Raw genomic sequence first — 19,763 nt, 5'->3', positions numbered from 1 at the left:
TGACTTTTTTTTTTTTAATGATGAAGCACACGAGGAGGATTTTACACTGCAGTCCCTTTGGTACCCCTCCCTTCCCTAACCCTCTCCCTTTTTTTATGCACACAAACTGGCCTGAAATCTAGGTTCAGGTTTTGTCCAAAAATGCCAGTGCATTTTTAGTTGAAACCGAAAAGTCACCCCTCCACCCCTCTTCCCAAGCCACCCGACCATCTGAAGGCCCTTTCCGAGCCTACCTTAAGAACTTATGGTGGTCTAGTGGTTCCTTTGGGAACAGGAGCGAAGCCCACTCGTTCGTGCCTGGTGCCGTTCTTCCTTCAAGGACTGCCATAGGAGATCCCAAAAGCCATACTGAGATTGGAATGAGCAGAAACGGGGGTCATCGGAAAGGCACCATTTGGGCCACACAGGCTGCCTCTTTCTAACCGCCTACTTGATCTGTGGTGTGCTGGCTGGTTCTGATTCCATCACTTGCAGCTTTGAACTCTGTCACTGTTTTAGGATTCACCACCTGCTCAGGAAAGCTGCAGGTATGGCCCACTCATAAGGAAAAAATATTTTCTAACATAACTTTGCACAATCGGGTGCAGGAATCCAACAGACCTGGGGATCATGATGTGAAGCTGAGGAGAGGGAGGTGCCATTTTCTTGTCCTCTCAGCACTGGACCTCAGTCTGTCTAGGGTGTGGGAAGAGTTTGCCTGCCTAAGCTCACAGAGTTGGACAGTTTACCTGGAAGTACCACTAGGTGGGGCTACAGCTCCATGCTCTGTGGCAGAAATGGTGGGATTGGGTGGGTGGGTGGATGGAAGAAAAGGGCAGCACAAGATTAGTAATGTGAATATAAGGGTTATGTCAGTAGGTATCAGTGATCAGACCAATATTGAAAGGGACTTACACATTTAAGTGTGGACATTAAAGCATATAAGTCCTCATCCATTGATTTTTCAGTGGACCCATGCTGCTAAAAATCTCTCTCAGTGCCCTGGCCCCGTCTAGATAAGGGGTGGGAATCAGGGTCCTTGAGGGCCACAACCCAGTTTTCAAGATTTCTATTCAGTCTCTTGGATTCAGTGCGGATCACAGATCAATAAGTCCTCTATTAAAGGAGAAACTATTTAAAATACAGCAACCTTTGATTCCTAACTTTGTACAACTAAGTTTTTAGAGCCTTTCAAAAGGAAAAATAAGAATTGATTTGTCTTATCCGGAGAGGAAGTTGATTCTATACATAGCCCTTGATATACAAAAAGAATATTCTAATATATGCTTTCGATGAGTATTCTTTAAAGACGGATAATTCAATTTCAAATGATGGGAATTACGAGCAGAAAGGAAGACATTTGGAATGTTCAAACAGTGTACAAGCTTGTTGGAACTTAGTCCATGCAACGATTTAAAGACTAAACAGTCGATCTTAAATTTTATCCTCGACCTAACAGGATGTCAATGTAATTTCATAACAATGGGGAAGCCCTCTATAGTTTGTAATAAATGCAGCTTTTTCTTTAAACAGTTTGTCACTTCACCATATAAACAGTTACAATAGTCTAAATATGGAATGAACAAAGTTCCTAAAACTTGAAGGGAGTAGTACAGATGGAACAGCCCTCGATTGTCTAGTCCTTAAAAAAAAAAAAAATTCTTTGCGGGCAGTAGTGCCTGCCCCCAACGTATCCCATTTCCAGCATTGAAAAAAATTAGTTTTATTTTTTTTTTAACGCTGGGGGAAATGGACTACGGAGTTCAGAAACGAGGGAAACAAACTTGATTCTTCAAGAAGATTTAGTGATCATAGACTCGACACAGAAACTGTGTTTCAGCCTACAGCCTGCTTCAGGAGTCTTTTGAGTAGATAACAAAATCTTCGATGTCTTGTCCTTTCAGTCTTGTGACACTAAAGATTGGTCTTTAAAAAGAGCTTTGTAGTGGATTTGCAAACGGTAGATAAAGAGCCATATTTTCAAAGCACTTTGGGAGGCTAAGTTCCATAGGTTTCTGTGGAACTTTGGGAGGCTAAGTGCTTTGAAAATATGCCTCATAGTCTGCGTCTTCTAAACACTTTCCACGCCGCCATTTTCATTATTTAATAAAAGGTCCTTTTACCTGCTGTGTGGCTGTCTGTCTGTTAGTTCCTGGGGAAAATTCATAAGCTCCAAACCAAGCAATCTTTGTTTTTAATAAGTCCATAGATCTGTCTTTGCAATAACATCCTTTAAAAGTACTAAAGGGTCCTTTTAGTAAGGTGTGCTAATGAATTTAATACGTTAACGACTGTGCAGTAAATCTGTTAGCACACCTTTAGTAAAAGTATCTTCAAATTTGTTAAGAGCAGGGCATAATTGATAGAAAAATGTCACCTGCATCTGTGAAAACAGACTCCCTAAGCCCACAAGGAATATGCATGAGATTGATTTGCATATACTTCCATTTTATGCAAATTGATCTCATGCATATTCTTAGTGGAAATCTTGCAAACCCAGCTGGGTTGTGGCCCCTTATCTGGATAATGTCAGGACTGAGGAAAGGGGGAGTAGGAGGAGTAGGCTCTTGAGCAACACCAGTAGGCGACGTAGATAGGAACAATCTCTTTATTTAAATATACACTCGACTCAACACAACAATTGTAATCCACTGCCGATGCAGGAAAAAAGCTCAGCGTATTCAATTGCACTTCGTTTTGACTTCACAGAAGTGCAATTGAATACGCTGAGCTTTTTTCCTGCATCGGCAGTGGATTACAATTGTAGTAGAAGCCTTGCTTTCATTCTCTTTGAGCTTAATATTCGTATATCTATATATCACAAGACTCCTGAAGAAGGCGTCTGTAGCGCCGAAACACGGCTGTGTTGAGTCGAGTGTATATTTAAATAAAGAGATTGTTCCTATCTACGTCGCCTACTGGTGTTGCTCAAGAGCCTACTCCTCCTACTCCCCCTTTCCTCAGATTCTACTTTTCGTAGAAATTTGTGTACCTTCACCCTTGTGGTGGTTTGGCTTGCTTGTAATGTCAGGACTGAGCAAGGGTGCTCTGCCCAACTCTTCATGTGCTGGTCCCGGTTTAATTTCAGCATGTGAAAAAACTATCCCTAACTTAAACTGCATCGTTCTCTCTCTCTCGATTTCTGCTCTGTGTGTAGCTACTGAGGTTGGGCGCTGTCAGTTCATATTCAGCTCTGTTATCAGTATGGGCAGTGGTGGAAAATGTGTGTTACTGTTTTACGTATTATGCTATATTAGTTTTTATGTTTTGATTATGTCGGTATATTTGCTGCTTCAGAAGGTCTTGAACGGTGTTGTGGGGTACAAAGATGCTGAGTTTTAAGACTTTTGTGACTCCTCAGCTTCAGGCCTCTACAGCACTGGTTCCCAAAAAGAGAAGCACTTTCCCTTCCCTGTGCCCAATGTGGGACTTGTGTGTTCACGGGCACTAACCTTTCCTCCCTCATGGGCATCTTGTTTGAGGAAAGCCAGGCAGAGCACTGACTGTTTTGAGTATCCACTGAATAACAGAGCCCTCTGTGGCTGCTGTTTTCATGCTTTGGGGAAGAGGGAAAGGAGGAGGGCGGGGTGGAGGTCTGTTATTTTTCATCTGGGGTCATCCTGGATAAAAGTTTGGGAAGTGCTGCTCTACTGTTTCAGCAAACACAGGTGCAGTCATTTTAAAGAGCTCATTGAAGATCCTTAACTAAGTTACAAGGCAGAAAGTTCTTACGATTCAGTGGATGGAACTGCCGTCGAAAGGAGGTGAACAAGAGGCGTAGTAAGTAATGTAACATAATCAACCATGACACCCTGATCTCCCCCTGGTGTTAACCTCCATTTTTATAAATAATCAGATGCAGAACTGAAGTGACAACAACTTGGCCACAGCTTTATTTTAAACAAGATAACGTGTAATCAACATTATAAAAACTAGGGTACCAGAGCCAACTGTAAACATCACTAGCTACACAAACATGTCCCAGTCCACTGCCATAAGCAAGACTGATCATTTCTGTTACACCAGAACTCCCCCACTACCCAGCGAGGGGGGGGGTTCAACTCAAGGTGCTGTTTCAGCTGCCCGCTTCCTTTACCAATCCAGGCTTAGGTACACTTGCCAAAAGCTGTGACATTTGAGAACAAGAAGTGGTATTAGGATCGGTTGGGTGGGGATGGTCTTCCTTTCCCGAACACTAGCTGAAGATGGTTTAAAAGACCCTCTTTGTGGATCCTCTCCTCCCCCAGCAGGGGCGCCTGGCTCAGTGGGATAATTCTGTCCTCTTCCCCGCCATGCCTCCTGATGAAGCTACACCTGGGCATAGGCTCATCCGGTACATGGTGCCACTCTGCCTTGTTACCATGCCAATTGACAAGACAGTGTTACTGACTGAACTTCTGAACTCCTTCCCTCCCTTCCTCCCCCTGCAAAGAGCTCACAAGCCATTGGAATAAGCAATGACATTACAGCCTTAGCCTTCATTCTGTGCCCTCAAGGATTGCCAGCAGGTCAGCTTTTCAGGTGGGAGATTTTGCATGTAGCTCTCTCGTGCATATTTTTTCACAGAGAGAGTAGTAGATGCTTGGAATGCCCTCCCGCGGGAGGTGGTGGAAACGAAAACAGTAACGGAATTCAAACATGCATGCGTGGGATAAACATAAAGGAAACCTGTTCAGAAGGAATGGATCCTAAGGAGCTTAGCCGAGATTGGGTGGCAGAGCCGGTGGCAGGAGGCAGGGATGGTGCTGGGCAGACTTATACGGTCTGTGCCAGGGCCGGTGGTGGGAGGCGGGACTGGTGGTTGGGAGGCGGGGACTTATACGGTCTGTGCCCTGAAAAGGACAGGTACAAATCAAGGTAAGGTATACACAAAAAGTAGCACATATGAGTTTATCTTGTTGGGCAGTCTGGATGGACCGTGCAGGTCTTTTTCTGCCGTCATCTACTATGTTACTATGTATGTTACATAGTCATTAGGGGCATCCTGAAAACATGACTTGGGAGTGAAGGCAAAAACACTATATAGAAGACAGAGGGACAAGGGGCGATGTGGAGAAAACGTGAGAGCGACCGTGAAACACTGCCAATTATAGCCAATCAAGGACAAATGTAACCAGTGGATTACAGACAAAAAATGACCTTTTGATGTCTATATACAGGAAGACGTTGCATGTTGACAAGGATAAACTGTAAAGTGTCCCCTAATGCTCTTCTGCTTTCCAGGCTTAACCCTGATCTAACTCTACAAACTTCTACCTGTAACACACAAGCCTCATGACAAGTCTCCCAGCCAGGTTTTCCATTTATTATCAAAATAAAACCCAACAGTGCTAGATGCTGAGATGGACACTCCCAGCTCTGATCTAGAGGGAAGCTCTCAAACCTGTGTATCTGAATATGTGCCTAAAATTACTTGTGCAAAATCCCTTCCCTTTATACACAGGACAAACTTTATAAAGCAAACCAAAGTTTAGCATTTCAAAGTATGATGTTCAATTCTCATTCTGGGTAGGCTGGTGATGGAATAATCATAACTTTAGGGATGGGGTTAGGAGTCTGCAGGATAACTGAGGAGGGCACAGGGCTGAAGCTTCACCCAGGGTGTTCAATACCCTTGTGCCAGTCCTGCCTCTGAGCCTGCTTTCCAGTAGTAGCTCAAGGTGAGTTGCATTCAGGTACATTGGGTATTTCTCTGTCCCTGGAGGGCTCATACTCAAATTTTGTACCTGAGGCAATGGACGGTTAAGTGATGTGCTCAAGATCACAAGGAGCAGCAGTGGGGTTTGAACCTTGGGATGTCAAGGCGGGTGCTCTAACCACTCAGCCACTCCTCCACTGTATGTAAGTAATGAGAGGAAGAGAGGCAGGCAGTGCAGACTCTGCTGACAGCGAGGGAACCAAAGCACACTGAATGTGTGATTAGTTTTTACATATTAAGAATATGCTAGTTGGGTTTTCCTAAAGATAACATGGAGACTATAAGCCATATGCTAAGTGTTAAGAACTAAGGATAGTCTGGCTCTGTTACTGGCACCAGGCAGGAGTGTGGCATTATTCTGACAGAACGATGGATACCTGGTATTAGAGGTGTGCAAAAACTTTCTTTTTTATTTTTATGGGGATTTTTTTATTGTCTTAAATTTGGGGGTTGTCTGGTGTACTTAAAAAAAACCCCCATATACTCCTGCCCCATTTAAATCCACAGATGGGGTAAGTGGTTTTGGAGGGTGCTAACGGATCAGGAGAATACTGGGGGGAGAGGGGGATTGCAACACTGTTCTTTTATTTTGGGCAGAAAAGGGTATTTTACATTTTAGAACAAGAAAAATAAAATGATGTATGTTTCTTTGTAATGATGAAATAATGGAAAGTATCTCTGTACCTGTTAGAATGCTGAAATGGCAACTGGACCAGAAGCGGTACCAGCTGCTCTTCTGCTATGACTCTTACTACTAACCAATACAGTATAGGATGTTAGCACCCCAACACCGGAGTGGGGGCCACAAGGACAGAACAATGAGGAATAGCTCACTGCTCAGACTTTCAGACCTGCAGGTGCAAGTCTTGCCATGCATGCAAGGAATTTCCGCAGGCAGCAAGGGGCTCAGGGGTCACTGAAACAATGCAGCCTGGAATTCAGAACATAGCAAGAACACAGAAAGGAAATTCTTGGGACGGGTGGAAGCATACCGAGTTCATGGAGCAAATGAGGCTTGCATTGCTGCTGTTCTATGGGGTGTGTCAGGATGGAGTTTGTACTTCTGCTGCCAATCCTATGGATCAGGGGTTCTGGACACACCTAGCCAGTCAGGTTCTCAGGATATGCACAATGAATATGCATGCCCTACCTCCATTCTATGCAAATGTATCTCATGCATATTCATTGTGGGTATCCTGAAATCCTGACTGGCTAGGTGTGTCGCAAGGACTAGATTGAGAACCCTGCTATGGATTAATCCAAAACATTCCCTGACCAGCTTGAAATGGGTAGCAGGAGAGGGAGGGAATTAGTTTGTGTGTTCTCAGATTCTGTTTGTGTATTTCCACGTGTTGGTTGGGCAGCAGAAACGTTTGTAGGATTGCTGTCTGCAGTCCACACTGACTACATTTCACCATGGAGTTTGCATGTTGTACAAAGAGTCCCAGCCTCGCATCATGGATAGTGATAAAACATACAGGCTTCCAAGCAGCGAGCTCTGGGTTAGAATACTGCAATGTTCCAGTGTAAGCACTAAAACAAGTTTTTATTCTCAGTGCAGTAAACCAGGGGTCCTCAACCCAACCTGGTTTTCAGGATTTCCACAATGATTATGTATGAGATCTATTTGCACACATATTCATTGTGGAAATCCTGAAAACCAGGCTGGGTTGTGGACCTCAAGGAGTGGATTTGAGGATCCCTGCAGTAAAAAGTGTAAATTTTGGGTCTCCACCTCAGATGACCCTCTTGCTCCTGGTTGTATCTTTATTCCAACCCTGAGCACATAAAGATTCGATACTAAGGGAAGCATGAAGAACTCAAGTTTCAGCACAATTTTAATCATCGGGAGCATTTTCCTAGTAGTCGATGATTTGCATAAAGATCGACTACTGATTGCACTATTTTTTTGGTTCCTGTGGGACTAAAGCTTACCAGAGATGCCAAGTTACCCAGTCCTAGGCTGGAGATTTGGTAACAGTCCTGGAATTCTGACCACCCCCATCTGGTGCATTATGGTACTTGCAGCACGGATTTCAATGTGCAGGATCAGGCACTACAAATCCCACACTGCTTTGGGATTTAACTTCAAACCCAGGACTGGCCAAAAAGTCTTCCTCCTAGAACTGGGTAACTTGGCAGCTTTGTTATTACATGAGCCCCACAGAGATATCCAGTACATGGACTAAAGAGATGCAAAAATAACTTCACATGCAGTATGAGAATCAGAGAAATATCACACATTCAGAAATTACAAGAATGTTAACTCTAAATTTTCCAGATCCACAAAACCTTTGAAGAGTATGACCTAATTTGAGAGCTCAGACCTCCTGCTGTGTTTATGAAAATATCTGGGGCAGCCAGGTCAAGACATGCAGGGTCCAAGGAATAGTAATCCATTTATTTACAAGCCACAGAAAGCAGAATACAAAAGTATTTTTTGTGAGAAGGATGAAGAAGATTTTTCACTGTCTGGGGTTCCAGGACACCCAAAGAGTCACTTGTCTCACCACGGATCAGTTTTACTCTGTTTTTCATATAATATTGCATATATAAGACCCTCCTTTTAAAGAAGTCATTGAGGGCACTGTGGCCCTTCATAGGAAACAAGAGAAACCACTTGAGGGGCTTTCACTCTGCTGACACATTAAACCTTCTTAGCAAAGTACAAGGATGTCCCACACTGAGAGGCCCATGATGTAAAAGCACAGGGTCTGCACGTGTGTTTCCACATTGGCATGACTGTCCTAGTGAGAGTACATTGCAATGGTGTCCATGTAAGTCCAACAGTCAACTATTAAACACAGATGTAAAGAGCTATGCAAAAGCTTAACGCTGGCAATTTTAGCTCATAGTCTGAGGCAGAGCAACAGTTTAGCTCATTTTTCTGTGACAAGCTTCAGTGAGAGTTTTGCGCCAGGTTCTTTCCTCGCTCTACAGTATATAAGCTCTCTACCCTCTACCCTCATCTCCCCTTACGTTCCCGCCCGAAACCTCCGCTCACAAGACAAATCCATCCTCTCAGTGCCCTTCTCCACCACCGCCAACTCCAGGCTCCGCTCATTCTGCCTCGCCTCACCCTATGCTTGGAACAACCTTCCTGAGCCCTTACGCCAAGCCCCCTCCCTGCCCGTCTTCAAGTCTTTGCTGAAAACCCACCTCTTCAGTGCTGCTTTCGGCACCTAACTCTTACCTTTCAGAAAATCCAGGCTGCCCAATTTGACGGCCCCTATCGGACTGACTGTTCATTTGTCCTTTAGATTGTAAGCTCTTTGAGCAGGGATTGTCTTTCTATGTTAAATTGTACAGCGCTGCGTAACCCTAGCAGCGCTTTAGAAATGTCAAGTAGTAGTATAAGCGGCCCACAACTTTTTTTTTCCTTGTCTTACTGCCTCTACTGCAAAAGACGGAGAAGAGGAAAAAGGGGAAATAATGGAAAGTGGGGTAAGGAGAGAGAAAGATTGGGCGGCTGAAGGCCAAAAGGGAGGAGAAGAGAAAAAGGAGGAGAAATGAGAGACAACACAGTCCTGGCAGCTGAAGGCTAGAACAGTGTTTCCCAAGTCAGTCCTGGAGGACCCCTTGCAAGACAGGTGTTCACAATATCCACAATGAATATACATGAAAGACATTTGCATATGATGGAGGCAATGTAAGCAAATCAATTTCATGCATATTCATTATAGATATCCTGAAAACCTTACTGGCAAGGGGGTTCTCCAGGACCTACATGGGAAACACTGGGCCAGAAGAAGAAAGGGAGTGCAGTGGCGTAGGAAGGGGGGGGGCAGTCCGCCCCGGATGCACACCGCTGGGGGGGTGTCGGCTCCACTGGTTCCCTGCTCCCTCTGCCCCGGAACAGGTTACTTCTTGTTCCGGGGCAGAGAGAGCAGGGAACCAGCGGAGCCGATGCAGCTCCCAGCGACGTGCACTCGGGGGCGGATCGGCCCTCTCGCCCGCCCCTTGATTCCTAATTCAACGTAAGAATGCGCTCCAGGGGGGGAAGGGTGCGCTCCGGAGGGGGGAGGGTGTGCGCCGAGGGGGGGCGCTGTGCTGCACCTGGGAGGGGGGGGGGTGCACAGCAGCAACCCGCCCCAGGTGTCAGCCGCCCTCGCTACGGCACTGGGGGGCACAATGGAGACTAGGACAATTAGAAGAAAGAAGGGCACGAGTCCTGCAGGCAACAGTCCAGTATCCAGAGTGGTGGGATTTGTAAAATATCACTGGGATTGATTGCACCCAAGCAGCTCTTCCATCTCCATCTGATAGATGTTATCACACCAATAAAATGTGAGTGTAGAAAACAAGCTTGACATTCCAGATATGTGCACAATTTAACATGCATGACCTGATATTCTCACATTGCAGTTTATTCAACACTCCTCCAGGGTTCGGGACGATCCCTGCACAAAATATCAATTTTTCTGTATTAACACTGATGCGATAAAGTGTACACGTTACCACGGTGATCAGATTGTCTCCTGTGTTTCCACACGTTTCCTGTGTGCATATTATTTGCATATGATTTGTGCACTCCATTGGGTGTTGGGAAAATGTGTGTTGAAGCTGGTCGCAGATTTCTAACACACACTACATTGACCCCTGGCTGTTTGTTTAGGCTTTTTGTCTAAGAAAGGCTGGTATTTCTTCTAGTAAATAAAAGGCTCAATGATAAAATGCAGCACAGTCTGGGTGAGTGAAGGAGGGTCTGGTTGAAAGTCTGAGCTTGCTAGAGCGCTGGGTGTAGAGGTGGAGGGCGGAGGCAGTATAATGTGAGAAGGGCACTTTGCTACAGTCACACTAGTGAGGAAGCAAAACATTTCTAAGACAAGCAGCCAAATCCCCAAGTGCCACTTCAGGCTGACACAAAACGGGAGACGAGATTCCTAATGATCCAAGACATGGAAATTTCCCTCAGAATAAGCTGAAAGTCCATATGTCTGCTGCAGTGCAGATCCAAGTGCAGAACTGCCAACACCAAGCCAGAGCCTGATTGAAACCAAGATCTTGGGTTTGCGACTGAAATTGGCCACTTGGTTTCAGTTGAAACTAAAGATGAAAACAAAACTGGCTGCACCTGACCACAAAGTGTCCTCCCACCGGTGGCAGCCCCCTCCTAAACCCATCCCTCATCGGCGAGCCCCTTCCTGGGGCTACCGTGTTGCTGGTGGGTAGTGGGCACAGGAACAATCCCCCACTCGCTCCTGTGCATGGCTAGTTGCTCATTCAAAGTGGCCTCTAGCACTCCCAGTGGCAGTCTCACGAAACTCCCGCAGCCGATCCCAGCAGCCATATTCAGACTGAACCCAGTATAAGCAGGAGCAAGTGGAGATTGCTTCTGCTCATTCCAATCTCAGTATGGCTTTTGGGATCTCCTATGGCAGTCCTTGAAGGAAGAACGGCACCAGGTACAAACGAGTGGGCTTCGTTCCTGTTCCCAAAGAAACCACTAGACCACCATAATTTCTTAAGGTAGGCTCGGAAAGGGCCTTCAGATGGTTGGGTGGCTTGGGAAGAGGGGTGGAGGGATGACTTTTCGGTTTCAACTAAAAATGCACTTGCATTTTTGGACAAAACCTGAACCTGGATTTCAGGCCAGTTTGGGTGCCAAAATCAAAATTCAGTCAGTCTCTACACCAAGCAAAGGCTGCAGCTTTTAATATCTTTCTGTTCAGAGCTGTCTTTGAATACCATTGAGAGTATGGTGGCAGCTGGAGATGGGGGACACACTTACTATTTATGATTCTGTCCGAAGAATTGGATCGTGAATTCTCTCATTTTTTTTAATGCTTATTTCCTGTCCCCTGCTGTCCTTATTATTACCTGACCTATGCCAGTGATTCCAAATGGCAGTATATCAACATTTAGATAAACTGTAAATATACCATAGCATAAATATGCACAAGTAGAAAAGCTATGGAGAGGTGGGTGTCAGCAGCAAATCAGAGAGAATGAAACCAAGAGGGGTATGTGCAAATGGAGCCATCTGGAAACAGTACCCTACGGAATCTGTCTGATCTTTCACAGGGCACCACATGGAACCAGAAATGCTCCCGCAAGGAAACACTACATTTCAGCACTAGAGAGAGTGATAAAATGTGCAGGAAATCGTCTGCAAAGAGATCACACATGTGCGATGTTCCTGGAGCCCGAGAATCGGGTCATAATTGCACCCAGGTGGCACAGCTTATAGGCAGGAGAGGACTTAGCTTATATTCACTGACAGTGAGGATAACAGAAGGCTGGTAGAAGGGAAGGTTAGGGCTTATAGCAGGTCCTCTTGAGCTGGGAGTCTTTGTTCACACTGGAAGCTCTGCTAGCAATGAACGATTCTGTCCTAGGTTGAACGCTGATGAATGTGCATGACAACTGAATATACCCCCCCCCCCCCTGTGCATTCTGAGCACTGTACCAAGCATGAGCTGCTCCCTGGAGTCATCCCAGCCAGCACAGTGTAGGAAAGTGCTTCTGAAATGCATATTATCCCAGAGTATTGTGCTAAAGCCAAAACAGTTCACCAAGCTCAGCACATGAAGGAAAGTGTTCAGCAGTGACTGGAAATGTTCACCATGCACAGACTAGGAGAATGGAGCGTGAAAGGGATCACATTTGTACACAGTTAATATTTTTGCTGCCCCTGCAGGTCTTCTTTGGGGGACTAAGAAAAATCCTTAGAAATCCTTCAGGATCATGTTTAGGCCGGTATGTTGCATGTTTGGGACTCCAATGTGCCCTCATTTCAGTGAGGAAAGATCTGATCAATTTTCTAAACTCTAACTGGGGGTAAAAGCAGGACTCTTGCATAGCAGGCCCCAGTCTTTCACTGTGCCCTCAGCAATTGAGATGGACAGAGAGATTCACGGGCTGGTGCGGGAGCCTCTGCCCCACATACCAGGGCTGGATGGAACATCTCTCTCTCTAATTCTTCCTGGCTTGGTGGATTGGCAGGTACAGTGACTGTGGCGCTGGCAAGCTACAGAAGGTCAGCAGACATTGAGGCCAGTTATTTCTCGTACAGATAAACAGGAATGCCTGAAGGGTAGATGTTTATACTGCTTGTGGGAATGTTCCAGAGATCAAAGCAGCAATGAGAGTGGGAGCAAGGTCCAGCTTCCGTCAAAAGGCAGGATGGCAAGGAGAGGAGAACGTGTTATGTTCTGCGCACAGCCCAGAAATGAATCAGCTGATACACAGGGATTCTGATGGTTATTCTTAATTATGGTAACACAAAATGAGAGACAGGGGGATCTTCTGCCCTCCCTTTCAGGCTTTCTCACCTCCCCTAAAGCCTCAGGCTGGGAGGTGTTGCATTAGGTAAGAACAGCTGGGTGGACACTGATCTGCCGGCTTACAATTCTTTCATTCTGCCCTAGGGAATAACTTGCCTTCCTGAGTAGAAAGGGGGGGGGGGGGGTAGAAACAGCAGACTGAGGATATTATCAGGGGTCTCTGCATACTGCTGCTGTCCAGGTTCTGAACACGGTTTCAGTCTGAACAGATTTTGGGCAAAGCTGGCTGGCTCCAAGCGTTATGGTATCCACATCCCTGCCCCCTTCACTCTGGCTCTCTTCAGATGCAGAAGCAGCGATAGCCCACCACTCAGTGGGATGGCTCATGCTTTGTGGTGAACCGAGGGCAGGGGGCTGTGCCATGCTCTTGTCACTTATGAACATCCTCCATGCTGACTCGACCCCACACACCCACCACAAAGGCTTCGATTCCACACTCATTGGTACCACGGGCAATGCGAAAGTAGCCGCTCTCACCCCAGCTCTTGCCCCAGGAGTTTGCAGCGATCTGTGGGAGAGAAATAGCTGGTTAAGTCAACTGCAGAAGTCTGAAGAGAGGCCATAGGAAATCCATCAGAATTACAGTTACCCTGGCAAGCTTCGCTCCTGTTCTACGGACATTTTTCTGCCCACACAGTATCATCGATGATAAATCTAAAGCACTGGAGAAACACTTCGACACATCTGTCCCTTACTATACAAAGAGCCCCATTCAGTACAGGTATTATTGCACAGATACTATGACATTGGTTTGTCTGCTACTCACCCAGTATTTCTCACTCTGTCCATTGGGATTTTTTTCTTCTCCCCAACTAGGATTTAAAGGAAAAAAATAAACTCAGCAGAAATATCTTCCTTCCTTGCATCAGCAGTGCAAATATAGCCCGAGCTCTATCCCCCTGTTGCCCCTTCTTCATCCCTCAAAAAAATTAATCAGAAGTCTAATCTCACTGCACTTCTGCAGTGCCCTACGCACAATGGGGGCACGAAAAGGTAGACGGACACTTTTCTGGGGTCAGGCCTATCTAGTCTTCATAACACAGCCCCTCACCCCACCCCATGCATGCACCCCCCTCCCCACATACCAACGTCTGCCCTCACACCCATTTATACAGCTCCTCATCCCAGCCCACCCCCCTCCACACACATCCCCTCACTCACAGCCCCAAAACATACATCCCCACGAGCCTCCCCCACCCACCCACCGTCTCCCTTCTCCTCTCATATACACCCCACATGAACAAACACAGCGTCCCACACCTCTCCCCACATACACTGAAAATAGAGACAAGTATGTACAGAAAATCACTCACAAAAGGAGCTCCCCCAGGTCCTGCTACCCTGAACAGTGTCGGCACACTTACTTCCCCCATGGACATGCATAGAGGAAAGAGGAAGGGGTCACTTTCGAGCTTGCAGCTTCTGATTCAGAGAAGATGAAGGCTTGACTGGCATCACAGTTTTCACCCTCTTGGTTTTTTTTTTTGTTTTGTTAATAATTTAAGTGTGTGTAGGTTGTTTTCACCTTTCTGTATTGTAACCAGATAGGTACCAGCAGGCTGGTAGGTTAATGCTGGCCAGGCCAGGGGGATGGAAAAAATGGATATGAGGGGCAGCCTAATATCTTCCATGCCCTGTAGCTGGCAGCTGGGGAACATCCTTAGAGCGTGGGCAGGACATTCTGAGCACACTGGATGGGATAACTGATTGTTTTCTGCCATCACCTATGTTGCTGCTCTGTTCATTCCAGCCTCCAGGAAGCAATGAAGGCTTTCGAGATCAGACATGTCCCAGAGAGGAACACTGCCAGTATCATATCCCTCCCGTATCCTCTCTCCTCTGATTAAGGGATTGCGGTAGGGAGTACCAGCCTTACACTGCTGAAAGACAATAAGAGAGTTCCATGCAGGGCCAGCTCAACCACTAGGCAAGACTAGGAAATCGCCTAGGATGGCAGGGCAGCAAGGAACAGCTGCAGTGAAAGCAAATCAGCCAAACAAACTCCAAGAACCATCAAGCGTGTTTTTATAGGATTGCTTTATGATGAACATGAATGTTGCGTTTAATTATCAAAATCATGGGAGAGGTGGATGGAGGAAAAGGTTCGTCCAGGGCACCGAATACCAGCCCTGCTGCAATAGGAATTCGAGGCACTGTCCTGTCTACAGGCCTTGTGCAGGATTAGTTAAGGAGTTAAGAGGAGAGCAGGGCCAAAGGTTTGTTTACTTTTCTTGGATTTATTTGGAGGAAGTGTTAGCAAATTCCACCCAGCCTTGGTCATGCAGCAGGTTCATACTTGGAAGTGCAAAGCAGACAGGGCTACAAGCCAGGCCCAGAATAAGCTAGAGACACACAACTCTCACAATGCACCTCACTCCTGCCCTGCTGCACCTCCTGCTAGTCCAGTAATGAAACCCCATTACACAAACTCTCACAATGCACCTCACTCCTGCCCTGCTGCACCTCCTGCTAGTCCAGTAATGAAACCCCATTACACAAACTCTCACAATGCACCTCACTCCTGCCCTGCTGCACCTCCTGCTAGTCCAGTAATGAAACCCCATTACACAAACTCTCACAATGCACCTCACTCCTGCCCTGCTGCACCTCCTGCTAGTCTAGTAATGAAACCCCATTACACAAACTCTCACAATGCACCTCACTCCTGCCCTGCTGCACCTCCTGCTAGTCCAGTAATGAAACCCCATTACACAAACTCTCACAATGCACCTCATTCCTGCCCTGCTGCACCTCCTGCTAGTCCAGTAATGAAACCCCATTACACAAACTCTCACAATGCACCTCACTCCTGCCCTGCTGCACCTCCTGCTAGTCTAGTAATGAAACCCCATTACACAAACTCTCACAATGCACCTCACTCCTGCCCTGCTGCACCTCCTGCTAGTCCAGTAATGAAACCCCATTACACAAACTCTCACAATGCACCTCACTCCTGCCCTGCTGCACCTCCTGCTAGTCTAGTAATGAAACCCCATTACACAAACTCTCACAATGCACCTCACTCCTGCCCTGCTGCACCTCCTGCTAGTCCAGTAATGAAACCCCATTACACAAACTCTCACAATGCACCTCACTCCTGCCCTGCTGCACCTCCTGCTAGTCCAGTAATGAAACCCCATTACACAAACTCTCACAATGCACCTCACTCCTGCCCTGCTGCACCTCCTGCTAGTCCAGTAATGAAACCCCATTACACAAACTCTCACAATGCACCTCACTCCTGCCCTGCTGCACCTCCTGCTAGTCTAGTAATGAAACCCCATTACACAAACTCTCACAATGCACCTCACTCCTGCCCTGCTGCACCTCCTGCTAGTCCAGTAATGAAACCCCATTACACAAACTCTCACAATGCACCTCACTCCTGCCCTGCTGCACCTCCTGCTAGTCCAGTAATGAAACCCCATTACACAAACTCTCACAATGCACCTCACTCCTGCCCTGCTGCACCTCCTGCTAGTCCAGTAATGAAACCCCATTACACAAACTCTCACAATGCACCTCACTCCTGTCCTGCTGCACCTCCTGCTGTCCCAGTCCGGATCCTCACACACAATTCTTCCAATGCACCCCACTCCTGCCCTGCTGCGTCCCCTGCTAGTCTAGTAATGAAACCCCATTACATAAACTCTCACAATGCACCTCACTCCTGCCCTGCTGCACCTCCTGCTAGTCCAGTAATGAAACCCCATTACACAAACTCTCACAATGCACCTCACTCCTCCCCTGCTGCACCTCCTGCTAGTCCAGTAATGAAACCCCATTACACAAACTCTCACAATGCACCTCACTCCTGCCCTGCTGCACCTCCTGCTAGTCCAGTAATGAAACCCCATTACACAAACTCTCACAATGCACCTCACTCCTGCCCTGCTGCACCTCCTGCTAGTCCAGTAATGAAACCCCATTACACAAACTCTCACAATGCACCTCACTCCTGCCCTGCTGCACCTCCTGCTAGTCCAGTAATGAAACCCCATTACACAAACTCTCACAATGCACCTCACTCCTGTCCTGCTGCACCTCCTGCTGTCCCAGTCCGGATCCTCACACACAATTCTTCCAATGCACCCCACTCCTGCCCTGCTGCGTCCCCTGCTAGTCTAGTAATGAAACCCCATTACATAAACTCTCACAATGCACCTCACTCCTGCCCTGCTGCACCTCCTGCTAGTCCAGTAATGAAACCCCATTACACAAACTCTCACAATGCACCTCACTCCTGCCCTGCTGCACCTCCTGCTAGTCCAGTAATGAAACCCCATTACACAAACTCTCACAATGCACCTCACTCCTGCCCTGCTGCACCTCCTGCTGTCCCAGTCCGGATCCTCACACACAATTCTTCCAATGCACCCCACTCCTGCCCTGCTGCGTCCCCTGCTAGTCCAGTAATGAAACCCCATTACACAAACTCTCACAATGCACCTCACTCCTGCCCTGCTGCACCTCCTGCTAGTCTAGTAATGAAACCCCATTACACAAACTCTCACAATGCACCTCACTCCTGCCCTGCTGCACCTCCTGCTAGTCCAGTAATGAAACCCCATTACACAAACTCTCACAATGCACCTCACTCCTGCCCTGCTGCACCTCCTGCTAGTCCAGTAATGAAACCCCATTACACAAACTCTCACAATGCACCTCACTCCTGCCCTGCTGCACCTCCTGCTAGTCCAGTAATGAAACCCCATTACACAAACTCTCACAATGCACCTCACTCCTGCCCTGCTGCACCTCCTGCTAGTCCAGTAATGAAACCCCATTACACAAACTCTCACAATGCACCTCACTCCTGCCCTGCTGCACCTCCTGCTAGTCCAGTAATGAAACCCCATTACACAAACTCTCACAATGCACCTCACTCCTGCCCTGCTGCACCTCCTGCTAGTCCAGTAATGAAACCCCATTACACAAACTCTCACAATGCACCTCACTCCTGCCCTGCTGCACCTCCTGCTAGTCCAGTAATGAAACCCCATTACACAAACTCTCACAATGCACCTCACTCCTGCCCTGCTGCACCTCCTGCTAGTCCAGTAATGAAACCCCATTACACAAACTCTCACAATGCACCTCACTCCTGCCCTGCTGCACCTCCTGCTAGTCCAGTAATGAAACCCCATTACACAAACTCTCACAATGCACCTCACTCCTGCCCTGCTGCACCTCCTGCTAGTCCAGTAATGAAACCCCATTACACAAACTCCTGCCCTGCTGCGTCCCCTGCTGTCCCAGATGCCATATTTCTGCAAATTGGCTGATAAGGCCATGTCATAATGTTCTTCTAAAACAATGGCCAATGGCCCAGACCTGGCCCCGTGAAGCTCATGCTGATGACCCCCCCCCCCCCCCCCCCCTCCCCATTCCTTTTCTTCTCATGGTAACATTCAGTTCACAGAGGAAGTTAATTTCTTCCCATGCAGGGCAGTGGGGAAAAAAGTACCAGGGTTTCCCAGGACCCACTCACAGAAGCAAAAGAAAAAGTACAGTGGATCAAAAGAGGCTGGTGGGGAGCGCAAAGCCCACTGCCCGACCACAATAGCTAAGAGAACATTCCGTTCCAATGGAGAGCCAAATAATGTTCCCAAAAATTATAGACCCAGAATTTGTCTATCTAGCATCTGTCAGCTATTCACTGTAATAGATTCCAAGAGAACATGCGATCATATTGACTCCAGTAACAAAAGTAAAATAGTAAATGTCGGCAGAGAAAGACCTACATGGTCCATCCACTCCGCCCAACAAGGTGGATAGAGTTAAAGAAGAAGTGAACTTGTGTAGTGTGCTAGATTCACGATTAAACATTAGTATACTTAGAAGGGCATTTTCGATATGACCTCTAAATCCGACTTTGGACATTTTGCTCAAAATGTCCAGAATCTGAATAGCACATATAGCCATTTTTGAAACTGCAATACCTCTATCTGTTTCTTTTTTTCAAAAACAGCCTCTTGCTAGATGTTTTTGTGCTCTGGGCATTTATATGTTTGGTCTATTTTTGAAAAAAAAAAATCCAAGTGGAAAAACGCCAGTGGCATAGCAAGGGCGGGGCGATGGGAGGCGATCTGTCCCAGGGTGCATGCTGCAAGGGGGTGCAGGGAGCAGCTGTGTGGCTGTCGGCTCCACCGGTTCCCTACTCCCTCTGATGTTACTTCCTGTTCCTGGGCGGGTAACCGGTGGAAGTGGAGGAGTGACCTAGTGGTTAGAGTGGTGGACTTTGGTTCTGGGGAACTGGGTTCGATTCCCACTTCAGGCACAGGCAGCTCCTTGTGACTCTGGGCAAGTCACCTAACCCTCCATTGCCCCAGGTACAAATAAGTACCTAAGCCGCATTGAGCCTGCCATGAGTGGGAAAGCGCGGGGTACAACTAAAAAAAAAAACAGCTGGCGGACCATTCATTGATCAAAACTGGATGCATAAATGGTTAAGGAGAGGTGAATTCAAACCTAAAGGATGAGTGACTGATAGTTGGGACAGTAGATTACGGATGAGATGGTTCACAGGCAGCAAAGAAAAAAAAAACTGCTCAACAGACATCTGTAGTTTCTGTAAGAAAGCTGGACATAGTTACTCATCTCGTAGCTGGCTGTGTAGTTCTGATGGCAGAAAATGTCTTTACAGGAAGGCATAACCATCTCATCCTTTGGAAACTTTGGAAACATTAGAAAATCACTGTACCGGAAAAGCATTGGGATCATGACCCAAAGAGAATTATGGAAAATGAAGAGGTTATGGTACGCAATTCCATCTAAGTTGGATGTAAGGAGGGTGTCCT

The 19,763-nt window shown here is 46.8% G+C and overlaps 1 protein-coding gene across 2 annotated transcripts in view; it reads right to left on the bottom strand.

The window, feature by feature from the left end:
* Nucleotides 1–11,197: 11,197 nt before the first annotated feature.
* The window catches only part of LOC115479517 (tubulointerstitial nephritis antigen-like), a 29,220-nt gene continuing 20,654 nt past the window's right edge, over nt 11,198–19,763 (bottom strand). For both annotated transcript variants that reach the window (XM_030217467.1, XM_030217468.1), the window contains 2 exons: nt 13,730–13,775; nt 11,198–13,471 (listed from right to left, as the gene is read on the bottom strand). In XM_030217467.1, the coding sequence (XP_030073327.1) occupies nt 13,334–13,471; nt 13,730–13,775 (184 nt within the window). In that variant the 3' untranslated portion in view covers nt 11,198–13,333. The remainder of the gene's footprint in view (nt 13,472–13,729; nt 13,776–19,763) is intronic.

Source organism: Microcaecilia unicolor, chromosome 11, assembly GCF_901765095.1.
Source record: "Microcaecilia unicolor chromosome 11, aMicUni1.1, whole genome shotgun sequence".
Classification (NCBI taxonomy): domain Eukaryota; kingdom Metazoa; phylum Chordata; class Amphibia; order Gymnophiona; family Siphonopidae; genus Microcaecilia; species Microcaecilia unicolor.
Note: the sequence above shows the minus strand (reverse complement) of the source record. Positions and strands in the feature narration are given on the sequence as shown.